General features: G+C 41.5%; 1 protein-coding gene across 1 annotated transcript in view; it reads right to left on the bottom strand.

Annotated features, from left to right (window-relative positions):
• Positions 1-1,140: 1,140 nt before the first annotated feature.
• Positions 1,141-19,387, bottom strand: part of TNFSF14 (TNF superfamily member 14) — a 138,683-nt gene continuing 120,436 nt past the window's right edge. The window contains exons 3-4 of the mRNA XM_078658149.1: positions 3,490-3,531; positions 1,141-3,002 (exon numbers count right to left, since the gene is read on the bottom strand). Coding sequence (XP_078514275.1) covers positions 2,581-3,002; positions 3,490-3,531 — 464 coding nt within the window. The 3' untranslated portion in view covers positions 1,141-2,580. The remainder of the gene's footprint in view (positions 3,003-3,489; positions 3,532-19,387) is intronic.

Genomic DNA, 19,387 nt, shown 5'->3' with positions numbered 1-19,387 from the left:
AGACGCCTGTGTGGTCGGTGTCCCAACCAATCAAAACGCTGCCATTGCAGTGTTGTAATTGGCTTAGAGGAGGGGAGGGAGGATGTTGCTTCCTGTTCCCGTGGAGGCAGGAAAGCAGGAGGAGACCGAGCATTGAAGATGCAGGACCTGGTAAAGTTAAGTTTTTTTATTTTTATTATTTAAACCCCCCTCCCAGCGCGACCCCATTCCTTCATGACCACTTGCCTGTCCCCCCACCCCACATAACCCGCACCTGCCACCCCCACCCGTGAGCCATGCCGGCATTGACTGTGCTTAAGAACAAGGGTTAGAGTGATAGATGGCTGAGAGTGAGGCAGAAGTTCATAGTATGTGTTAAAGAGTTGGGGTTAGAGGGCTACTGGAAGATGTTCATCCGTATTGTCTGTATCTAGGTCATTCCCTTTCTCTATATCAAATAGGGCAGTACAATTTGTCATTTAAAACTGCCATCCAGTTAGTTTTCAACTAAACCAGCACCCAAGGTTAAAAGATTTTATATTGATTGGGCAATTTTGAAATAACACCTGACCTCTTACCTTAAATTCTGGTATAGATTCAGCCCTATTTACAAATGGTTTGATGACATGACTGGTACAACTCCCATCAGAATAAAAGTACTTTCAAGAGCAGTGTTATCCAGAAGGAGTGCCTGTGTCCTACCAACAGTAGACTCACAGTAGGACACATTTTGTGAATATATTCCCAATTAGAAGAAAAGGGCTAGAATCCAGTTGTCCTTCATAACAGTTTCCTGTGGTGAGTGAAGAGAGGAGTAACATACCATAACATGTGTATTTGTAAAGCGCACGATTACCCGAAGGTGTCCTGGTGCTGAATAGCAGATGTTTATTGTTACCCAACTCAAAGGTACTCATTTTATCGACCTCAAATGGATGAAAGGCTAATTGAACCCGCCGGGATTTGAACCTGTGACCATGAAGTCGAACACAGGCCCCTGCAGTGGAAGCAGTAGTCCACTGAGTCACGAGACCCAGCCGGAGTAAATCTTGCCAAAATTGAGTTCTTTCTCCGTAAACATAGTGATTGATGCTAAATTTAAATTGTGAGTAAAACCTCTGCAAAAGTAGCTTGAGGAAAAATATCTTAGCAAAATACAAGTTTTAGTTCAACAGTTCCTTCACAGAAAATGTTCAAAGGAAACTTCTTTTAATCACAGGTTAAATTTTGTAAAGTTTTCAGAACATTTCAAGTGTCAAAAATGGAAAACATATAAAAGAAAAGTATGACCTGTGAAAGAGTGCAGTGCTTGAGACACATTAAAGGGTATTAGGATTTCAAACTAAATGAGTAAAACAGTACAAAATTCACTGAGTTGTTGCACATGTATAAACCTAGCACATCATCATCTGCAGAATTTTTTTTCCACAAAAACAATATTTTGCAGGAGAAATTACATGAAATATTTATGAACGAATTGTACTCATTGCACTGAGGTTTATCTCAATTTCCTCCCTTTTCATAGCATTTTTTATTTGTTTTGCTTTAACTATGAATATTTAAAAATGGTCATAAAATTTCCAGAGTCTAAAGAAAAATCACAAAATTTACAGAATAGAAGACTTACAATTTTTCCACAACCAAGTTACTCTGAAAAAGTTATGGAACAAGAACAACATGAAGAATCCACTTAATTATATTTGGGGGGCCATTATGATTAGACAGGCCAGTCTTTTTCCAGGTCTAGCCTAGCTAATACTATATTAATATTATATACACCAGAGGTGTCCAATTTGAGCACCTTGGCACAGATCCATTATGTATTGGTAGTAAATCCACATGAAATAAATTTACTTATGTTGAATCTAACTGGGAATCGTTTACATACTCAGTGATTATCCAGAAAATGTGGCGTAGGATACGTCTGTCATCGGCTAACACTGGATGTCCTTGAGATATAGTCTTAGCACATGTACTAAATCCATTTAAAGATACACTGAAAAAATCAAAGACTTGTTTCATCGCAACATGCCAATAAAAGTTAATTTAATCCATCTGTGTCCACAAGAGTGAGCTACTGACTTTACATCTTCTGATAGAGCAATTCTCTTTGCTGAAGTAAAGCAGCGGGCATCAGAGTCCGGAAAGAATGAATCCAGGTGTGTGGAATAGCCACTGCAGACATTGGCAGATAAAAAGAAGTCATTGAGCAGTCCGCAGAGGAGGATATATGGGCACTGCCTACCAACTACACAATCAGCAAAGTTAAACAATCAGTTTCCAAAGTTTGAGGGCCTTCCCTGGTGGAGCTACTACTGCCTTGAAGACAGAACAGTTCATTAGGACTATGTGGCTCAGCAACGCCTTCTCAGCAAGTTCTGTTTTTGATTAGCGAGTGCTCCCAGCTGTGCAAAGTGAATATTTAATACACCATATAATGCAGTACATTACCCTAAAAAAGGAATCCCAGGAAGTGTCATGGCTTGGGTGCTGGGTAGCTCCCATTTTACCCTGTTTTTACTGTAAGACTTGACTGTACACAGGGGATGGCACAAAAGATTCCACACATCACTTTGAGGTTCCACATGGCTTGTGTGGCTCTTAAATCATAAAGACTCCAAAGTACGACCTGCTTCCATCTTTGACCCTCACTAATTCCTTCTTATCGACATTGACATACACTGCGTCCTGCTCTTCAAGCTCAAATGTGCCCCCGAGAAAACTGCTATCCCACCACTGGTTTACATCCTCATGGCAGTATGGCTTTACATTCGTCATCAGGTCAATCTTCTCCAAGTATCGAGGCGTTGTCTTGTAGATGCGGTGTGTCAGTCTTTGCTGCTTGTCCTCGTCTTGGCACCGGACCATTCCCAGCTGGATCTTTGAGTACAGATAGTACCTCCCAGACCTGTTGAAGACCAGGGATCCTTTGGTAGGCTCATATCCGATCTCATGCAGAAAAGCGTCTCCGAGCTTAGGCTCCCAGAGCAAAGCGTCTTGTCCAAGCACAGTGTTTGCAGCAGCTGTGAAGGACAAATACACACAAGATTTGTAATTTTCACGTTTCCCTATCTGATTTCTCCTCTCCCAGTCTTAGATCTCTCTACCAATATTATTTTGATCACTGGCTTATTTCTGTTCTACTTCCTCAGGTCTCCCTAAGCTCCCGGGTGTATTAGTAAATAGCTTGTCGATTTTTAAGGGAATGTATTAAATTTCCTAGAAGAACTAGGCTGACCTAGACCAGTATCACTCCAGGATCAGAGAAAGCCCATGAGCAGAACATTGCTGACGGTAACACTCAGACCTCACTGAAAGTCCAGGAACAATATAGAATTGATGGGACTTTACTTAGTTTCTTTAAAAGCCTCTTGCTAGCCCATCATACTGGCTAATTTAGACTATACAAAAATGCTAATCTTAAGCACATCAGAGAAGCAGGGTGCACATGATGCATGCAGGGTAATCCTACGGGGACTATACCAGCAGGTGTGCAGAGCTACCACTCACCTGTCACATGTGCCGCTGGCTTCCCGCTCTTCCATTTTTTATCTGAAAGAGAATAAAACACACTTAGTGCAACAGCTCTGTTCAAGTGACTTCTTTGAAGTGCAATGGGCTCAAGGCAGGTGAAGCATAGGCTCACTCGAGTTAACAAATTTTGCCTAGTCATTTTACTCAATGCATGCCTTTTATACAGTCGCATTTGAGTCAAGGCAGGTCACTTATAGAAGTGTCAGTGATATGTTTCTTGTGGTCTATGGAGGTCACAAAGACTACTAATAATAAGACAGGTGATAAGAAGGAGAATTCTCAGTTAAAGCAAGTCACAGATACAGGTACACCAAGTACAGACTGGAGACACAATGGCACCCTGTGCTCAGGCATGGTCAGAGACACAAGGGCATTGAGGTAACTGTCGACCATAGATACAGCAGCACTGTGTTCAAAGAAGGTCACATACATAAGCACTGGTATATTTGTTTGTCACATATTAACACATTGTAGCAAAAGGAGGTCACTGCATGGAAAATAAATAGTTGGGGACCAGGGAAATGTGTTATGTTAGGCTATGGTCTTTGGTTTGATGATAGCGCATTCCTGTTACTGTTTTCCATCTCTTCCTGTCCCTACGTGTGTCTTTATCTCCCTGTACTCACAAACCTCCATGTCTCTCTGTCTTCAGGTCTACATCTCCCTGTATCGGTGTCTCTCTGTTCCTCAAGTGCTTCCCTGCCAACATGTATGTGTCTCACAAGGTACCATGTGTTTCTTTCTCCATGTTTGTATCTCTGTTTCAGTGTCTGCGTCTCCCTTTCCCCATGTCTCTCTTTCCCCATGTTTGGATTCATGATATATCATCGATGTGCACAATAACGATTCACAAAAATATCAGAAATAAATATTGGGGCATATTATCAAGGGGGTTTATCTCCGCTTTTTTGGCTTTAAAAGCCAAGAAAGCGGAGATAAAATTATCTCCCTATTACCTAGCTGTCGCTAACACCAGTTAGCGACAGTTAGTAGGAGATAGCGACCATCTTGGGCCCTACTTTGCATGTCAGTGATATTTATCACTAATGACATGCAAAGTGGGCGTGCCAAGATGTTAGCTACTGGAAAGTCGCTAACATCGCTATCTCCTATTACCAACTTTTGGAGATATTCGCGCTAAGCGCGAATATCTCCAAAAGCTAACACCTGCCCCGAGCAGTTCTTAGCCATGTTATCCAATGGGAGGTGGATAACATGGCTAAGAGCATTAGCTCGGTAATGCATGAATATCGCTGACTTTTCAGCGATATTCATGCATTGCGGCCGTTTTTTATTGCATTTGCGATAAACCTTGGTAATACCAAGGTTTATCTGCGATAAAAATCGCCGCAGCTCAGCGGTAAAATTTTGTCTCTAACCAAGCAATAGCGATAATTATCGCTATTGCTTGGTAATATGCCCCATAGTTAATTATAATATCGCCTACCTATACTTAAGTAATACAAACATAAACAAGAATAACCAAAATATCACAGTTAAAATTATCACGGCTATGGGCTCGGAGTAACCCATCAAAACACCATCAAGTGTAGAACAAAAAGTGTTCGGCGATAATGGCCTTGTTCACAGCTGGAAGTAAAAACACTTGATTTGCAAAGGACCTTCGTGCGTGCTTTTAAAATAATAGTCACATTACTGGGTGCTCAAAATACAAGTCCCACAGTGCATTGTGTGGGATTTTCAATCAGAGCAGTCAGGCGATTTGGTAATCCTTGCATGTAACTGTCGATTTTCGTTTTGCCTGAAACAAACCCCATTATTCAGCAAGATCGCAGAAGGATGTAATCCATCACGAATCACTTCCAAAATGTGCACACTTTTTGCTTCATTAGCTTTCCTTTGTAGGCTGAGCGTGTGAGTGGGTCATGCTCCTCGTTTTGAATACACAAAAGCATTCCCCTATTTTGGAGCCCCCAAACCTTCAGGGCAGCCTCACCGCAATGGGCTAGAAGTAACCCATAAAAAACACGATCAACTGTAGAACAAAAAGTGAAGCCCAGTGCTGGAAATGAGGCTTTAATTCCGGCATTTAACAGGACAGCATGCTTCCATTCACTAACGTTTCGGCGATAATGGCCTTGTTCACAGCTGGAAGTAATAACACATGATTTGCAAAGTAATTCCGTCGATTTTCTGGACCTGTTCCAAGATCAAAAACTTCAGTTGAGACACATTGTGTCTATTTTCATTAAAGTGTGTCGCAACGTTTGATTTGGTGTTCTTTAGTCTTATGTTGGATTTATGCTCGTTGATATGAGTCTTGATTTTTCTTTCTGTATTCGAGGGAATTGACAACAGCAAACATCTGTTGCAAAGAGAGATGGCTTGGATTTATAAAATGCAATCTATGAGACCAATGGGTCTCAATGACCGTTTGGAATTTTCATGTTTTTTATAATACATTACTCGCTATGAAATATTGCTAGCTGCATATATTGTTTTCCTGAAATGCGTTTACACACACGTCGTATTCCCTCACATAACATGGCCGACTTCACCCACAGTCCGTTGTTTATGTTTACCCCTCGAGCATGCGTATAACATCACTTCCTTTAACGACGCTCACGCATAGAAACTGACACCCACGACCGAAGCAGAAGCCAGTAACACACCGAGTAAGTTCCATCCACTCACTAAACGCTGAAGCTTAATGCCGCTCGCGCTCACAGGTTCACCTGCTTGATTACCCCGCACCTGCATAAACTTTGACTAAAACGACCTTCGCTCGCGCTCACAGGTACACCTGCTCGATTACCCTGCACCTGCACAAACCTTGACGAAAACGAACTTCGCCCGCATGACTCCAGTCACTCTTCCTCCTTCCCCACTCACTTTCCTTTCCCCTCCTCACCAATCACCCTTCCCCGCATGTGAAACGCACTTTTACTGTTGCATGACTTTAATTATTTTATTCACCCGCGCTGGTTGTAACACATCCTTAGAGCTATGTCTTTATGTTTTGGTTGTAGAAGCTCCCAAATGAAGGGCACGCCTTGCCCGAAATGCATTGGAGCTACTGGATTTAAATATGCTTATGAATGATTGAAACATCGTTTGACACCATGAAAAGTTATCATGAAACACAATGATGATGTAAAATAAACGAACAATTTAAATTACATTGGAGTCCTGTTTCACAAGAACCTAAGGAGTGCCCACTATCCAGGGATGACACCGTATACGTACGGCGCCACATCACCAAGAATTATCTACAGACGTGCCTAGGACGGACACGTCACTTGGAGGAGCACCCGACCTGCTTACTTTCCAATAGAAAAACTACGCTCAAAAACGCAAAAATACAAACCTCCAAGCTGTGCGCCATCCACCTTTATTTAGCCAGCCAGTTATGGCATTCCTGTTGGTGTACGTATTCGCAATTCGTCAAGAAATAGTCATGAATACTTCACAGCCACAGATATACAAATTTAGGTTTTCCTTAATATCTCCAAAACTACTGAACAGATTTATTTTTCTGGACCAAGAGCTAGTTTTCTTTCAAATTTGATGTAACTCCGCCCAGAGGTACGGGCTGTATTTGTTTCTAAAATCTCTATGGATATTAACATGAGAAATGCACTTTTTTGACCTTTCCCTTTTTCTCGACCTTGCTTGACGGATAACCCAGAAACCTTTCATGCACAATAAAACTCACTGGCACACTTGTTTTGGAAAATTTCATGAAGATTCCTCAAACGTAGCCAAAGATATAGGCAAGTCAAAAACGCTTTTCATATATATATATATATATATATATATATAAATATGGTAACAATATAACAATTTGGTTACGTTATATAGACGATGTCTTTTTGCTGTGGAGAGGGGACAATGAAAGTGCAAATGCTTTTTTACAGGATATCAATGTGAACAAAATGAATCTGAATTTTACTTCAAACATGAGTTGTACTGAGGTTGAATTCTTGGGCACAAAGGTTTATGTAGAAAATGGTGAATTACAAACAACATTGCATAGAAAACCTACAGCAGGTAACTCTACGTTACATGCATCTAGTGCCCACCCCAGACACCTAATTGACAGCATTCCCTACGGTGAGCTTCTTAGAATAAAACGCATATGTAGTGATGAGAAACAACAAACTATATGTATGCAAGAGGCTGTGGAGAGATTCCGTAGGAGAGGCTACACGGCAAAAACTCTACAAAGGGCTTTGGACAAAGCCAATAGTAGATCTAGGGTATCACTATTACCAAATATAGAAGAAAATGCCTTGCAAGAAAATGAGGATACCTCTAAGACACCCAGGCTGATACTAACCTACAATAACCAGCACCGTCAAATTCGCTCAATAATCAATCAAAATTGGGCGATAGTGCAGACAGATGCAGTCATAACATCAGAATTGCCTCAAAAACCCACAATAACCTTTCGGAGAGGCATTTCGATGAGAAATAAAATAGCCAAAAGCATCCCAGACCTGGGTACCAAGAAGAAAAGCAGTCTTTGGTTACCAGAAAAACAGGGTTTCTTTAAATGTTCATCCTGCCGGGCATGTAAATTTGGAATAACTACCAAAAAGTACACTACACCTTTCAGCCCGAGGGAATTTAAAATTCAGGGATGCTATGACTGCAAGACGGAATATGCAGTTTATATTCTGACGTGTACCTGCGGGCTTAGATATGTGGGTAGCACCAAGCAGCAGGTACACGTCAGAATTTTGCAACATCTCCGTGCTATCGTGAACAACGACAGTACGTATCCTGTTGCAAGACACTTTAAGGCAGTCCACCAAAACAACTTGGCAGATTTAAAATATTTTGTCATCGGAGCAGTAAATGAGAATCCGTGTGGTGGTAACAGAGAAAAAAGCCTTAGACAGCTGGAATCTAAATTTATTGTAGAATTAGATAGTAGACAGCCCAATGGTTTGAATAATACAGAGGATTTACATCATTTCCTCTAAGACAATATCTATATTTTTTGAGGTTAGGACATGTCCGTTTAAGTCTTTCTCAAACCCTTAGGTTTCTGAAAACTAGTCTAAAAACCATACTGCGGCCCTAGTTACGTTTCCACACTCTTTTCTAAAAAATACTTTTTCAATTTTGGTTTTAGTCTTTCACGTTATAAGCATAAATTATTTTTATCTTATAAATTTTAAAAAAATCTCACAAAGCTTGTAAATATCAAGTTTTCCTTTTTCCCTTTTAAAAGGAAACAACACTATTATGGAATGGGAAAATATCACTGTAATTTTTGCACTTTAACCGAAAAAATACTTTTATGCTGCTATAAAACATTATATGCACTTTATTTGTGGGTTTGCACATGAGCTCTATTTTGCACAACTCTCCATGTTGCCTAGATAAACATTGATGAAGTCAGGTCCTTACTATTTGGGAATTCATTCCGGTATTTGTGTATAGCCATAAAATTGAGGTATCAATATTTTATAATATATTTCTATTTTTATATTGTATATAGAATGCATATTTATTTTTATATATATAGACATATTTTTTCATATCATATGAGGGAAATGGTTTTTATATATATATTTTTATATGTTGCAGATACACTCATGAAAAATTATGGAGCTATACAAATAAGTGACCATAACTGCAAATTAGGATATGTTCTGTGTCAAGATATCAAATATATCGGTGCACCATGTTTTATTTACTATTTTTTATGACTGAGCATTTATGCTGTTAGGTTGTTCTGACATGAAATACAACTATATTGGGTAAATTGGTTCCAGAGCAAAAAACTACAAAACCCAGCATACATTCGTATATAGTATTTTTTCTATGTTTAACACTGAGATGAGGTGAAAGCATCACACCAAAAATGTATAAAAATAAAAAGCGGACCATTTGTTTGTCACATTGAGAAAGAATACGGAGGTATTCGAAACGCGTCTGGCTACATTTGAATAATAAAAGACCTGCTGATCCACGAAAATTGGAGTCTGTAATCCGTTCCTTTGGTTTTGTCCCGGCTGGGCTCTGCAGAGGGGAAACGGAGATATCACTATATATATATATATATATATATATATATATATATATATATTAAGTCCAAATCACCAACGCGAGCAACGCTCGCAGCGCCCCTTCCCAGCCGCTTTCACGAAAGCGGTCCGTTACGAGGCAGGCAGCCTCTCCATAACGCTCCAAAGCCGTGATTTTCCAACTTACACGGCAGAAACGGACACAGACCCGACTTGTTGCTGCAGCAGACAAAGATTTATTAGATCATGGTCTTACAAGCAAACATTCACCCGACGCGTTTCAGTGCCAAGGCACCCACTCATGACTAAGGTGCCTTGGCACTGAAACGCGTCGGGTGAATGTTTGCTTGTAAGACCATGATCTAATAAATCTTTGTCTGCTGCAGCAACAAGTCGGGTCTGTGTCCGTTTCTGCCGTGTAAGTTGGAAAATCACGGCTTTGGAGCGATATATATATATATATATATATATATATATATATATATATATATATATATATATATATATATATATATCCCTCAAACAGCAGGCACTCCTTCAGCTTGCAAAATGAAAGGTACACACGGAGTTCTTGTTTAAAGCTTGAAAATGCTTTATTCGGTGCTTAGCCTTCTCGCCCCTACCGACAGACGCGTTTCGCCTCGCGGCTTTTTCAATGTCGATTATAATTGTGAAAAACAACCATTTTGAACCCTTCACATGTCGTCATAGCCATGAAGACAAAAGATGGACTTTCCACCAACCTCACTGATGTAATTTACAAGGCTGCCATCTTGTGATGGGTTAAAATAATACAAAAACATACTTAAATTCATTTTAGTGTGCAAATGCAAATCATAAAATTATTTTGAACCATAATTGAAAAACGAGGACAAATTTCATTTACAAGCGTATATATTATATACAAATAATTAATCGTTTTCAGTATATAACGCCTGTTTTAGTCTCAACCACTGTAGGAAAAAGAAAACAAGTATTTACAATAAATTCATAAATAACCAGTTTCGTTATCATAAACCCTGCTGTGGTTTCAGAATTGTGCCCTGAATGGGCTACTAACTATTGTCTAGTTAACACTACCAGCTCTTGAAAGATTCTTTTTTCATTTTGGGCGGTAGATTTATCATGAAAAACGGAAGGAAGTAAAATATTTTAAATATTTTAGACATTGCTGTTATTCTTTTTCTCGACATTACATCACTGCTCTTTACTCAAGGTGAGTCCAAAGTTCTTCATCATTATTGAGTCCAACCGGACTCATACTTTGCAGCTCAATGATGTAACGGGACTCCTTGGCTCTAAGTTTTTTCAACCTGTCTCCACCCCTTTCATGCTTATCTACCCCGTCGATACAATAGAATTGTAACAAATCCCTGTTACTTTGGTGATATACTTCAAAATTTCTTGCGACAGGGTAGGTTGGGTCTTTATTTGAAATGGCCCGCATGTGCTCCAATATTCGTTTTTTGGTGGGGTTCTTAGTGCTGCCTATGTATCTTTTTTACACTGACAGATAAGACAATAGATGGTGTATTCGGAGTTACAGTTGAAAAATTGTTTAATTTTTCCTATTGGCCTAGGGTCCCCTGGCCTGCCCTCAAAAGTGGTGACCTTTTTACTAAATTTACAAGCTTTACATTTCCGACATGGAAAGAAGCCGTTTATCCCAAGTTTATTCTGTGTTGTATTGGGTTTAGTAAAATGACTGTGTATTAGGTGGTCACCAATCGAAGGACATCTTTTGTATGTAATGGGAGGACGTTCTGGGATATGATTTTTCAGTTCATTATCGGTTTGGAGGATGTGCCAGTTCTTTTTAAATATTTGGATTATTTGGGCAGATTTATCATTGTACATGGTGATCATACGTACAGTATTATCATCAGTCCTCTTTGTTTTATTTTTGGAGGACAACAAGGTTTTCCTCTCAATTCCCTGCACCTTTTCTTCAGCCGTTTTTAAGTCACCTTTCCTGTACCCTCTGTCTTTAAAGCGATCTAATGCCTCATTTCTGGCAATTGTATAACTCCTCTCGGTGGTACAGTTGCGCTTCAAGCGCAACAGTTCCCCGTAGGGTATGCTTTTTATCAGGCTAGTGGGATGGTGACTGAAAAATATATATATATATATATATATCCACACGCTTTCTGCTCCCACCACTTCCGAATCCACACAGCGGCGGTACGGCGAAGAAGGAGGCACAGACCCCGCAGCACTTCAGTCAATAAAATGTATTCCGCCCGACACAATATATATTCTTCATCAAGAAAAATAAACGTGGCACTCTCCTTGGGTGGATTAACTGGTTTATTCACGCCACCACTCCCCTCCTCCTACGCGTTTGACCCCGAATAGGTCTTGATCACGGTACCGTGACCAAGACCTATTGTGATGTCGAAACGCATCGTCTGCAAATCGAATAAAGCTACCTGCTGAAATTAATTGTGTGGGCTCGAGCAATCTCTTTCGCCGGATTTTGTTTCATATATATATGCACTTTGATGACTGCTTCCTGTCCGTGAGCAAGGCTGTAGTGCCGAAACATGTAGGGCCGAGGGAAGCTATGTGCTACATGTCCTGGATTAAAGGCAATTGTCTCCAGAAATGGGCCTCTGTTTTGTGTTTATTGAAGGTAAAGTGACGGGCTTCTCCGTGCCCGTTGTGAGAGGCCGACCTGAAGGGTTGGTGGCCCCCTGCTCGGAGGTTGTGTTTGGATTTGATTAAGGGGGCATGACCCACACACTGCTGTGTCAACCTACTTAAGGATATGCTAAATAGCGAAAGAGACGGCAGCGCTGGAAGGGATTTGGTGAGGAGGGAAACCTCGTGCATCAATCGTATCGGAGACGGAGCCTTTTTCCAGGTGGTTTGAACATTTCAGCATCGTGTTGTTTACATAACTTGTGACTGAGTTCCATTTGGATTGATTAAACATCGTATGCATGATGAAGCTAAAGATAGTTAATACACGATCTTTGCCAGTATAATGAGAACTTTCGTTTAAACACGAGTACTTACCTGTGTGCCATGATGCATTGTGGGAGATGGAGGCTTGCTCAGTCAGGTGACCAAAGACACTATAAAGATGGATGCACAGATGCCGCCCTGAAGGGTTGGTGGCCCCCTGCTCGGAGGTTGCGTTTGGATATATATATATATATATATATATATATATATATATATATATATATATATATATATCAAAAAGCAAATCTTGACCGCTAATCACGTAGTGGAACCAAGCAGGTGCGGACCTCTTCCCCCAAAGAGTAACGTTCAGTAACGAGCCATCAACACACAAAGTTGTGTGAGCAGTTCAGAATCTTTATTGTAGAATCACAGGACGGCTGTCCTCCATGACGCGTTTCGCTCCGCGGACGGAGCTTGATCTTGGTCTCCGGAAATGGGTCTCTGTTTTGTGTTCAATGAAGGTGAAGTGACGGGTTTCTCCGTGCCCGTTGTGAGAGGCCGCCCTGAAGGGTTGGTGGCCCCTTGCTCGGAGGTTGTGTTTGGATATATATATATATATATATATATAGGAACTCCCAAACGCATCCCCGCTGTGTCCTCCGGTTACTTGAAAGGAGTGATCATTTTGTTGATATTTTCAAACGCTGCCAGCACGCGTGTTAGAGGACCCGTTCTACAAGTGTCCTGTGGACTGTTGGCAACATGTCAAATTTTCTTTACCGAGGGATCGGATGCCGCAGGACCGCCTCGGAAGCAAACCAATCAAGTGGCCGCTGTCAGGTACAGACTGGGACTTCACGGTACATTCCTGTTTCACGGCCCGGATTGCTTTTTGTGAATGGGGCAGAACATTGGGGATCCAATGGGGTCCTGGACATTAATATAGGGGTTCCATTTTAACATCAAGCCCCCTCCCTTGCCAGGCACAACAGCGCTCATGTGAGTGGACTCCTGACTCCACGAGCGGTACTTACCGGAACATGGAACTATGGTAGTTGCAGTCTCCAACACCCAACTGCAGCTGCATCCTATCAAGTGGAGCCAGAAGACCTCCTACAAAAGGGAGGGCCATAGCATTTCAAGGGAAGAGGCAAAGTGGAACCTTTGTTTGCAAGCGGCATATGAGGAAGGCAGACACAAGCCGAAATGCATCATGCCGAGCAAAGGTCATTAAAGAAACTCCCAAACGCATCCCCGCTGTGTCCTCTGGTTACTTGAAAGGAGTGATCGTTTTGTTGATATTTTCACGCGCTGCCAGCACGCGTGTTAGAGGACCCTTTCTACACGTGTCCTGTGGACTGTTGGCAACGTGGCAAATTTCTTTACCTAGGGATCGGATGCCGCAGGACCGCCTCGGAAGCAAACCAATCAAGTGGCCGCTGTCAGGTACAGACTGTGACTTCACGGTGAGTCAGGAAGATTACATTCCTGTTTCACGGCCTGGATTGCTGTTTGTGAATGGGGCAGAACGTTGGGGATCCAAGGGGGTCCTGGACATTAATATAGGGGTTCCATTTTAACATCAAGCCCCCTCCCTTGCCAGGCACAACAGCGCTCATGTGAGCGGACTCCTGACTCCACGAGCGGTACTTACCGGAACATGGAACTATGGTAGTTGCAGTCTCCAACACCCGACTGCAGCTGCATCCCATCAAGTGGAGCCAGAAGACCTACAAAAGGGAGGGCCATAGCATTTCAAGGGAAGAGGCAAAGTGAACCCTTTGTTTGCAAGCGGCATCTGAGGAAGGCAGACACAAGCCGAAATGCATCATGCCGAGCAAAGGTCATTAAAGGAACTCCCAAACGCATCCCCGCTGTGTCCTCTGGTTACTTGAAAGGAGTGATCTTTTTGTTGATATATATATATATATATGTATGTATTTGTAACAGTGCATCATGTTGTATTAGTCCTCTTTTGATTGGAACAATATCATACACATTGCATACCTATGGTGTATAGTAGTTTGAAAGCTATGGACCTGTTCCTTTAAATTGTTATTTAAATGGGTGGTGGGAGGACAGCATTAGCCCTTTAAATCTGACACTCTGTACGTAGAACTCTATGACCATGTCAAAGGTTTATGCTGAAACGCGCAGGTCTGTTCCTTTCTAATGCATGTGCACTTTTTCTGGTTATAACAGAAAAAAAAAAAGAAAAAAAACAGAAGCAATCCCACTGCCTGCGTTTGTGTCATCTCCCTGTGTTTGCCGTTTTCTACTTTGGAGGAGGCTAAGCTGTCGGATAGTGACCCGGAAACGTATATCCTGTATCATATATTTATAACCTATATATAAAAGGCTATATCTGGGAGATAAAAAGTAACTTAAAGAAAACTAACAAATTAAAGCAAACCATAAAAGAAGAGCCTGATTACGACTTTGGTGGTCTGAGCGCCGGACCTCAGTGGCAGCGGTTTGAAGAAGTCCACCACGGCACCGGTCTGAAGAAGACCGCTGTGGCAGCAGGATGCCACCTGCTGTGTTATGATGCTCCCTTTGGGTCGGTGGCGGTCTTTCTGACGGTGGTGAATGGTTTTTCATATTTGTCAATGCATGTGTGTATATTTTGACTGCAAAAGTGTTGAACATATACATATGCTTGACACATGTGAAAAAATAAATATTACCCTTTTCTGTAGTGTGGACCATATGTGCCCAGTCCAGTCAATGAGTAAATTGTACAAAATGAACTTACCTGGATTTTGACGCAAAACTGGTCTTTTTTTATTTGGGGTCAAGCTGCTACTGTGAAGGGGGGACTTGGAGAAAGGGATCTATGTCACAGACTGTAGGGAAAAAAGGAAATGGCTGAATAATCCCCCCAAAACCTTAGATTTTGTCGACTCGAAGGAGGTGTTCCCCCCAGCCATGGTCAGATCATCAGAAAGCCAACTCGTAATTCAGAAGGTGGTGAAACGTCTCTATACCACCTTATGACAGCTGCTTTCCTTCGACTGCCTCCGAGGCGGTCTGTGAATGACTGTCGGTTTTCATCGATGCTTTGGAGGTCCTTCATTCTGCAATCCAAAAATATCATAATACTGCGGGTGGACCGCATAGTTGGCGGGGGTCATTCTGATGCCACGGCGGCGAGCGGACCGCCAAAGTCATAATCAGGCCCAAAATTATCCAATAAAATTCTACAAACAGTTAAATTGACAAACTAAAAGGCACACACATTTTAACAACTTGCTACTCCAAAAACGGCCAAAATTACAATAAGAGGCGATTCTGCCCTATTTTCCTAACAAAACATGAAAGCAGAAGTGAAAAAATATATACAAATACTTCCAAAGTAAAAAAATATTTATTTTAACTAAATTATAACATTATTACATTTAAAATAGTGAAATAACAAATAACTATAAAACACTCTACTGCTTTCATGTCTTTACCTTTAGATGCTACAAATCAATTACTACAACATAGAAACTCTGCTAATCTACCAAAAAACACCACCAATCACATACCTGGAAAAGGCACACAAAAGTATGTTAAAGTAAAATAATAATAAACAGCAACTCACCCTAAAATGGTTACAAATACAGACTAACACACTCAGCCCCCACTCATTTTTAACAAACAAATGTGTAAAATTAAATTAATTCAAAATGTTCCCCAACTGACAATGACCCTCCTAGTCTACATTATAACACCCCCAATACAATCTTTCTCCGATGGGATGAAGGCAATAGCGAGTTGGATGTCTTCCAACTTTCTTCAATGTAATGTTGGAAAGACCGAGGTGATGCTTTTTGGCAAAGCCAAGGTCCAATGGTCCCCTGACTGGTGGCCATTGGACTTAGGCCCAATTCCTGAACCTACATCAATAGTCAAGAACCTGGGGGTTCGGTTGGAACCGGAGTTGACCATGAAACAGCATGTTAATATTACTGTGGGATCTTGTTTTCATGTGATAGGTCTCCTTCGCAGGATTTTTCCATTTCTTCCTGACACCCATAGGAGAACCTTAGTTCAGGCTCTGGTGATCAGCCGCCTTGACTATTGTAATGGGCTCCTGGCAGGTGCAAATGAAGAGGTTTTAGATCGTCTGCAGGTAGTGCAGAATACAGCAGCCAGGTTGGTGCTAAATGCCCCCCCTAGATCTCCATCGAAACCTTTATTACACAAACTTCATTGGCTGCCTATACGTCTTCGAGTAAAGTTTAAGACCTGCTGTGTCATTCATAAGGGTCTCTATGATTTGGGACCAGAATACTTGGCAAGAAAATTTGTTCCATATGTTCCTGCCCGTTCCCTTAGGTCCAGCGAACAGCTGCTTCTGAATGTACCTAAAATTAGCAAAACTAGGTTAGGTGGCAGGGCCTTGTCTGTATTGGGCCCTCTTGTTTGGAATGCGCTCCCACTTTATTTAAGACAATGTCCCAACCACCTTCGCTTTAGAAAGGACCTGAAAACTTTTCTGTTTAGTCTATTTTAGCTAATCTCCTTATTCCGGATCTTGATCATTTATTTATTGCAAATAATAAAAAATAAAACAGAAACTAATATTTTTATTACTCACATCACTCTGTAATGCAGCTGTCATAAGCGCGGAGATACTCCTCCGGGAGTTTATTCATAGCGCTATACAAACCAGCAAATAAATAAATAAATAAATAAAATGGAAAACATGAAAATAAAAACTGCAATTTCCAGCAAGAACACATATGTACGTATAAAATAGAAAACAAATAGCATATTTGTGTATGTCAATAACAATCATATTATACATGTTAAACATTTAATTCTTTATAATATAACACTATTTTCAGACATAGGCCATTTTTATGATGGCCTTCAGCAAGATCACCGACCGCCATCGCTTTAAGAGGAGACTGCTCGACAATGACTGGGCAGTCCCACTGCCAAATTAGGAGGGGACCAGCGTACTGTTGGGTGGAAAGTTACTTTTTCTACTGCAGCTTGTGCTGCAGCCCAAGAGAAGGCTGCAGCACAAGCTGCAGTAAAAAAAAGGCACTTATCATTGGCCCACGGGGAACAGGGACTCTGCTTGGGGCCCCCAAAGGCTGCTTTCGTCTGCCTTTTCATGGGCGTGGGAAAGTCATGAAAAGGCAGTATGAAAGGAACATCCTAATTCCTATGGTGTTGCCTACGCGGACACTGCCTTCACTGTAGGGATAGGAGTATGATCGCTGCCCCAACAGGATCGTGAATCCTGTAGGTGTGGCAGTTTCCCCACCCCGACATTATAGCTCCGACCGCCAGTATCATAATGCAGCCGTCGGACCGATGCACTGTATGTCAGGTGGATCACCACCGATGGCCTATCGATGGAGGCCCATCTGACTTCATAATGAGGGCCATAAGGACAAAAAGGACAAAATACATCATATCTTAGAAAGGATAACAAATTATTTCTCACAATGGATACACTTACAGCCAAGAAAGTACAAACACAGAAACTATCAATTAGAAGTGTACTAAATATTATTCTAATGCTTGCTATGGGAGGGCCACCTCAAAAGATGCAATTGTTACTAATGTAAAGGAACACAACTACCCCCGAAATGTCACCTAAATAGAATTAAGGCATGTATTACAAGTTTTAAGAAAGGCAATCACTAGTTTCCAAGAACCAACAACTAAAGTACTAAAATATATACTCCATAAGGTTGCCGCAAACACCTTACAGGCCAGCTACTAGCTATACCCACCCTAAAATCCCTAATTGCACAAACTAAAAGGACCACCAGTGATACTAGTAAACTAAGCTCACCCAGCATCAAATATGGATAATGGGTGGTATGTTCAAAATGTGCCCCAAACTATTCACTCAGATATAAACCATACATGATTAATATCAAAGCACTAACATACCATTCATATATGGCCTTCTACCTAATACACAAAGTAGCACTTACCACAAACCTGACCACATAACATAATAATAGATTTTGAACAATCCACTATTCAAATTATTTTAAAACGTTACCCACACATAGCCATACAAGGCTCTTGCTATCCTTTATCCAAAGCATTTGGAGACACTCCAACAACCTGCACTTGAGGCCCGATTACGAGTCTGCTGGTCAGAGAACCCACAGATTCTCAGGAGCACAGCGGCGGTGGTCTTGCTACCGACGCAGCAGTGGTCCGGCTGCCCCATTACGAGTTGGGCAGTTGGAATGGCGTGGGACTGCCGATGCTGCCAGGGAACCCCCATTCCCTGGAGGTTACACGATGGTCAGAGGCCAGAAAATGCTTGGTATGACTGCCACGGTCCCGCCAAGCATATTAAGAGTTTCCTCTATGCCGGTGGTGTCATGGAGGTCCTACATGGCCCCCTGTACCCCTTCACCAGTGGATGCACACAGGTGGGCATAACATGTGCCCACTGTGTGCATGCACACCAGATCCTGCACGGCATGGACTTTCAAGTTCATGCCGTGCATGAACTTTGTTGTGTGGTCCCATTGCGGTGCCTTTGAAAGAGGCACTGCTGTGGGACCGCAATACTGCCTGCCCTCAAGGCCTTATCTGGGAGCCAAGCAGCGGTGAGTCTCGGCAGTGTGGAGGCATGGCAGAGGCAAACCACCCACTCCGCCAAAACTTGTAATCATGCCTTAAGTGTAGAATATGTAACAAACCATCAATTTGCCATAGAAATTACAAATATTATTGCACTAGCATAAATACCTGTCACAGAGGTAGCTAACCACTACAACAAAACTTATATGAAGTCCTTTCTACCAACAAAATGGACACAAACTAAGCACCCAAATGGATTATTTTGAAGACACTTGGGATAGCAGAATGTACTACTCTTAACATAGACTCCAACGCTTATTCCAAATACCATGAAGGAATGTCTATGACAGCACCATGGCTCAATAAACCAAAGCTAACAATGCAGTAGAAGAATGGCACAATGTCTTCCAATC

This window comes from Lissotriton helveticus, chromosome 1_1, assembly GCF_964261635.1.
Source record: "Lissotriton helveticus chromosome 1_1, aLisHel1.1, whole genome shotgun sequence".
Classification (NCBI taxonomy): Eukaryota; Metazoa; Chordata; class Amphibia; order Caudata; family Salamandridae; genus Lissotriton; species Lissotriton helveticus.
The sequence above is the reverse complement of the archived record's forward strand: the minus strand, read 5'-3'. Positions and strand labels throughout refer to the sequence as shown.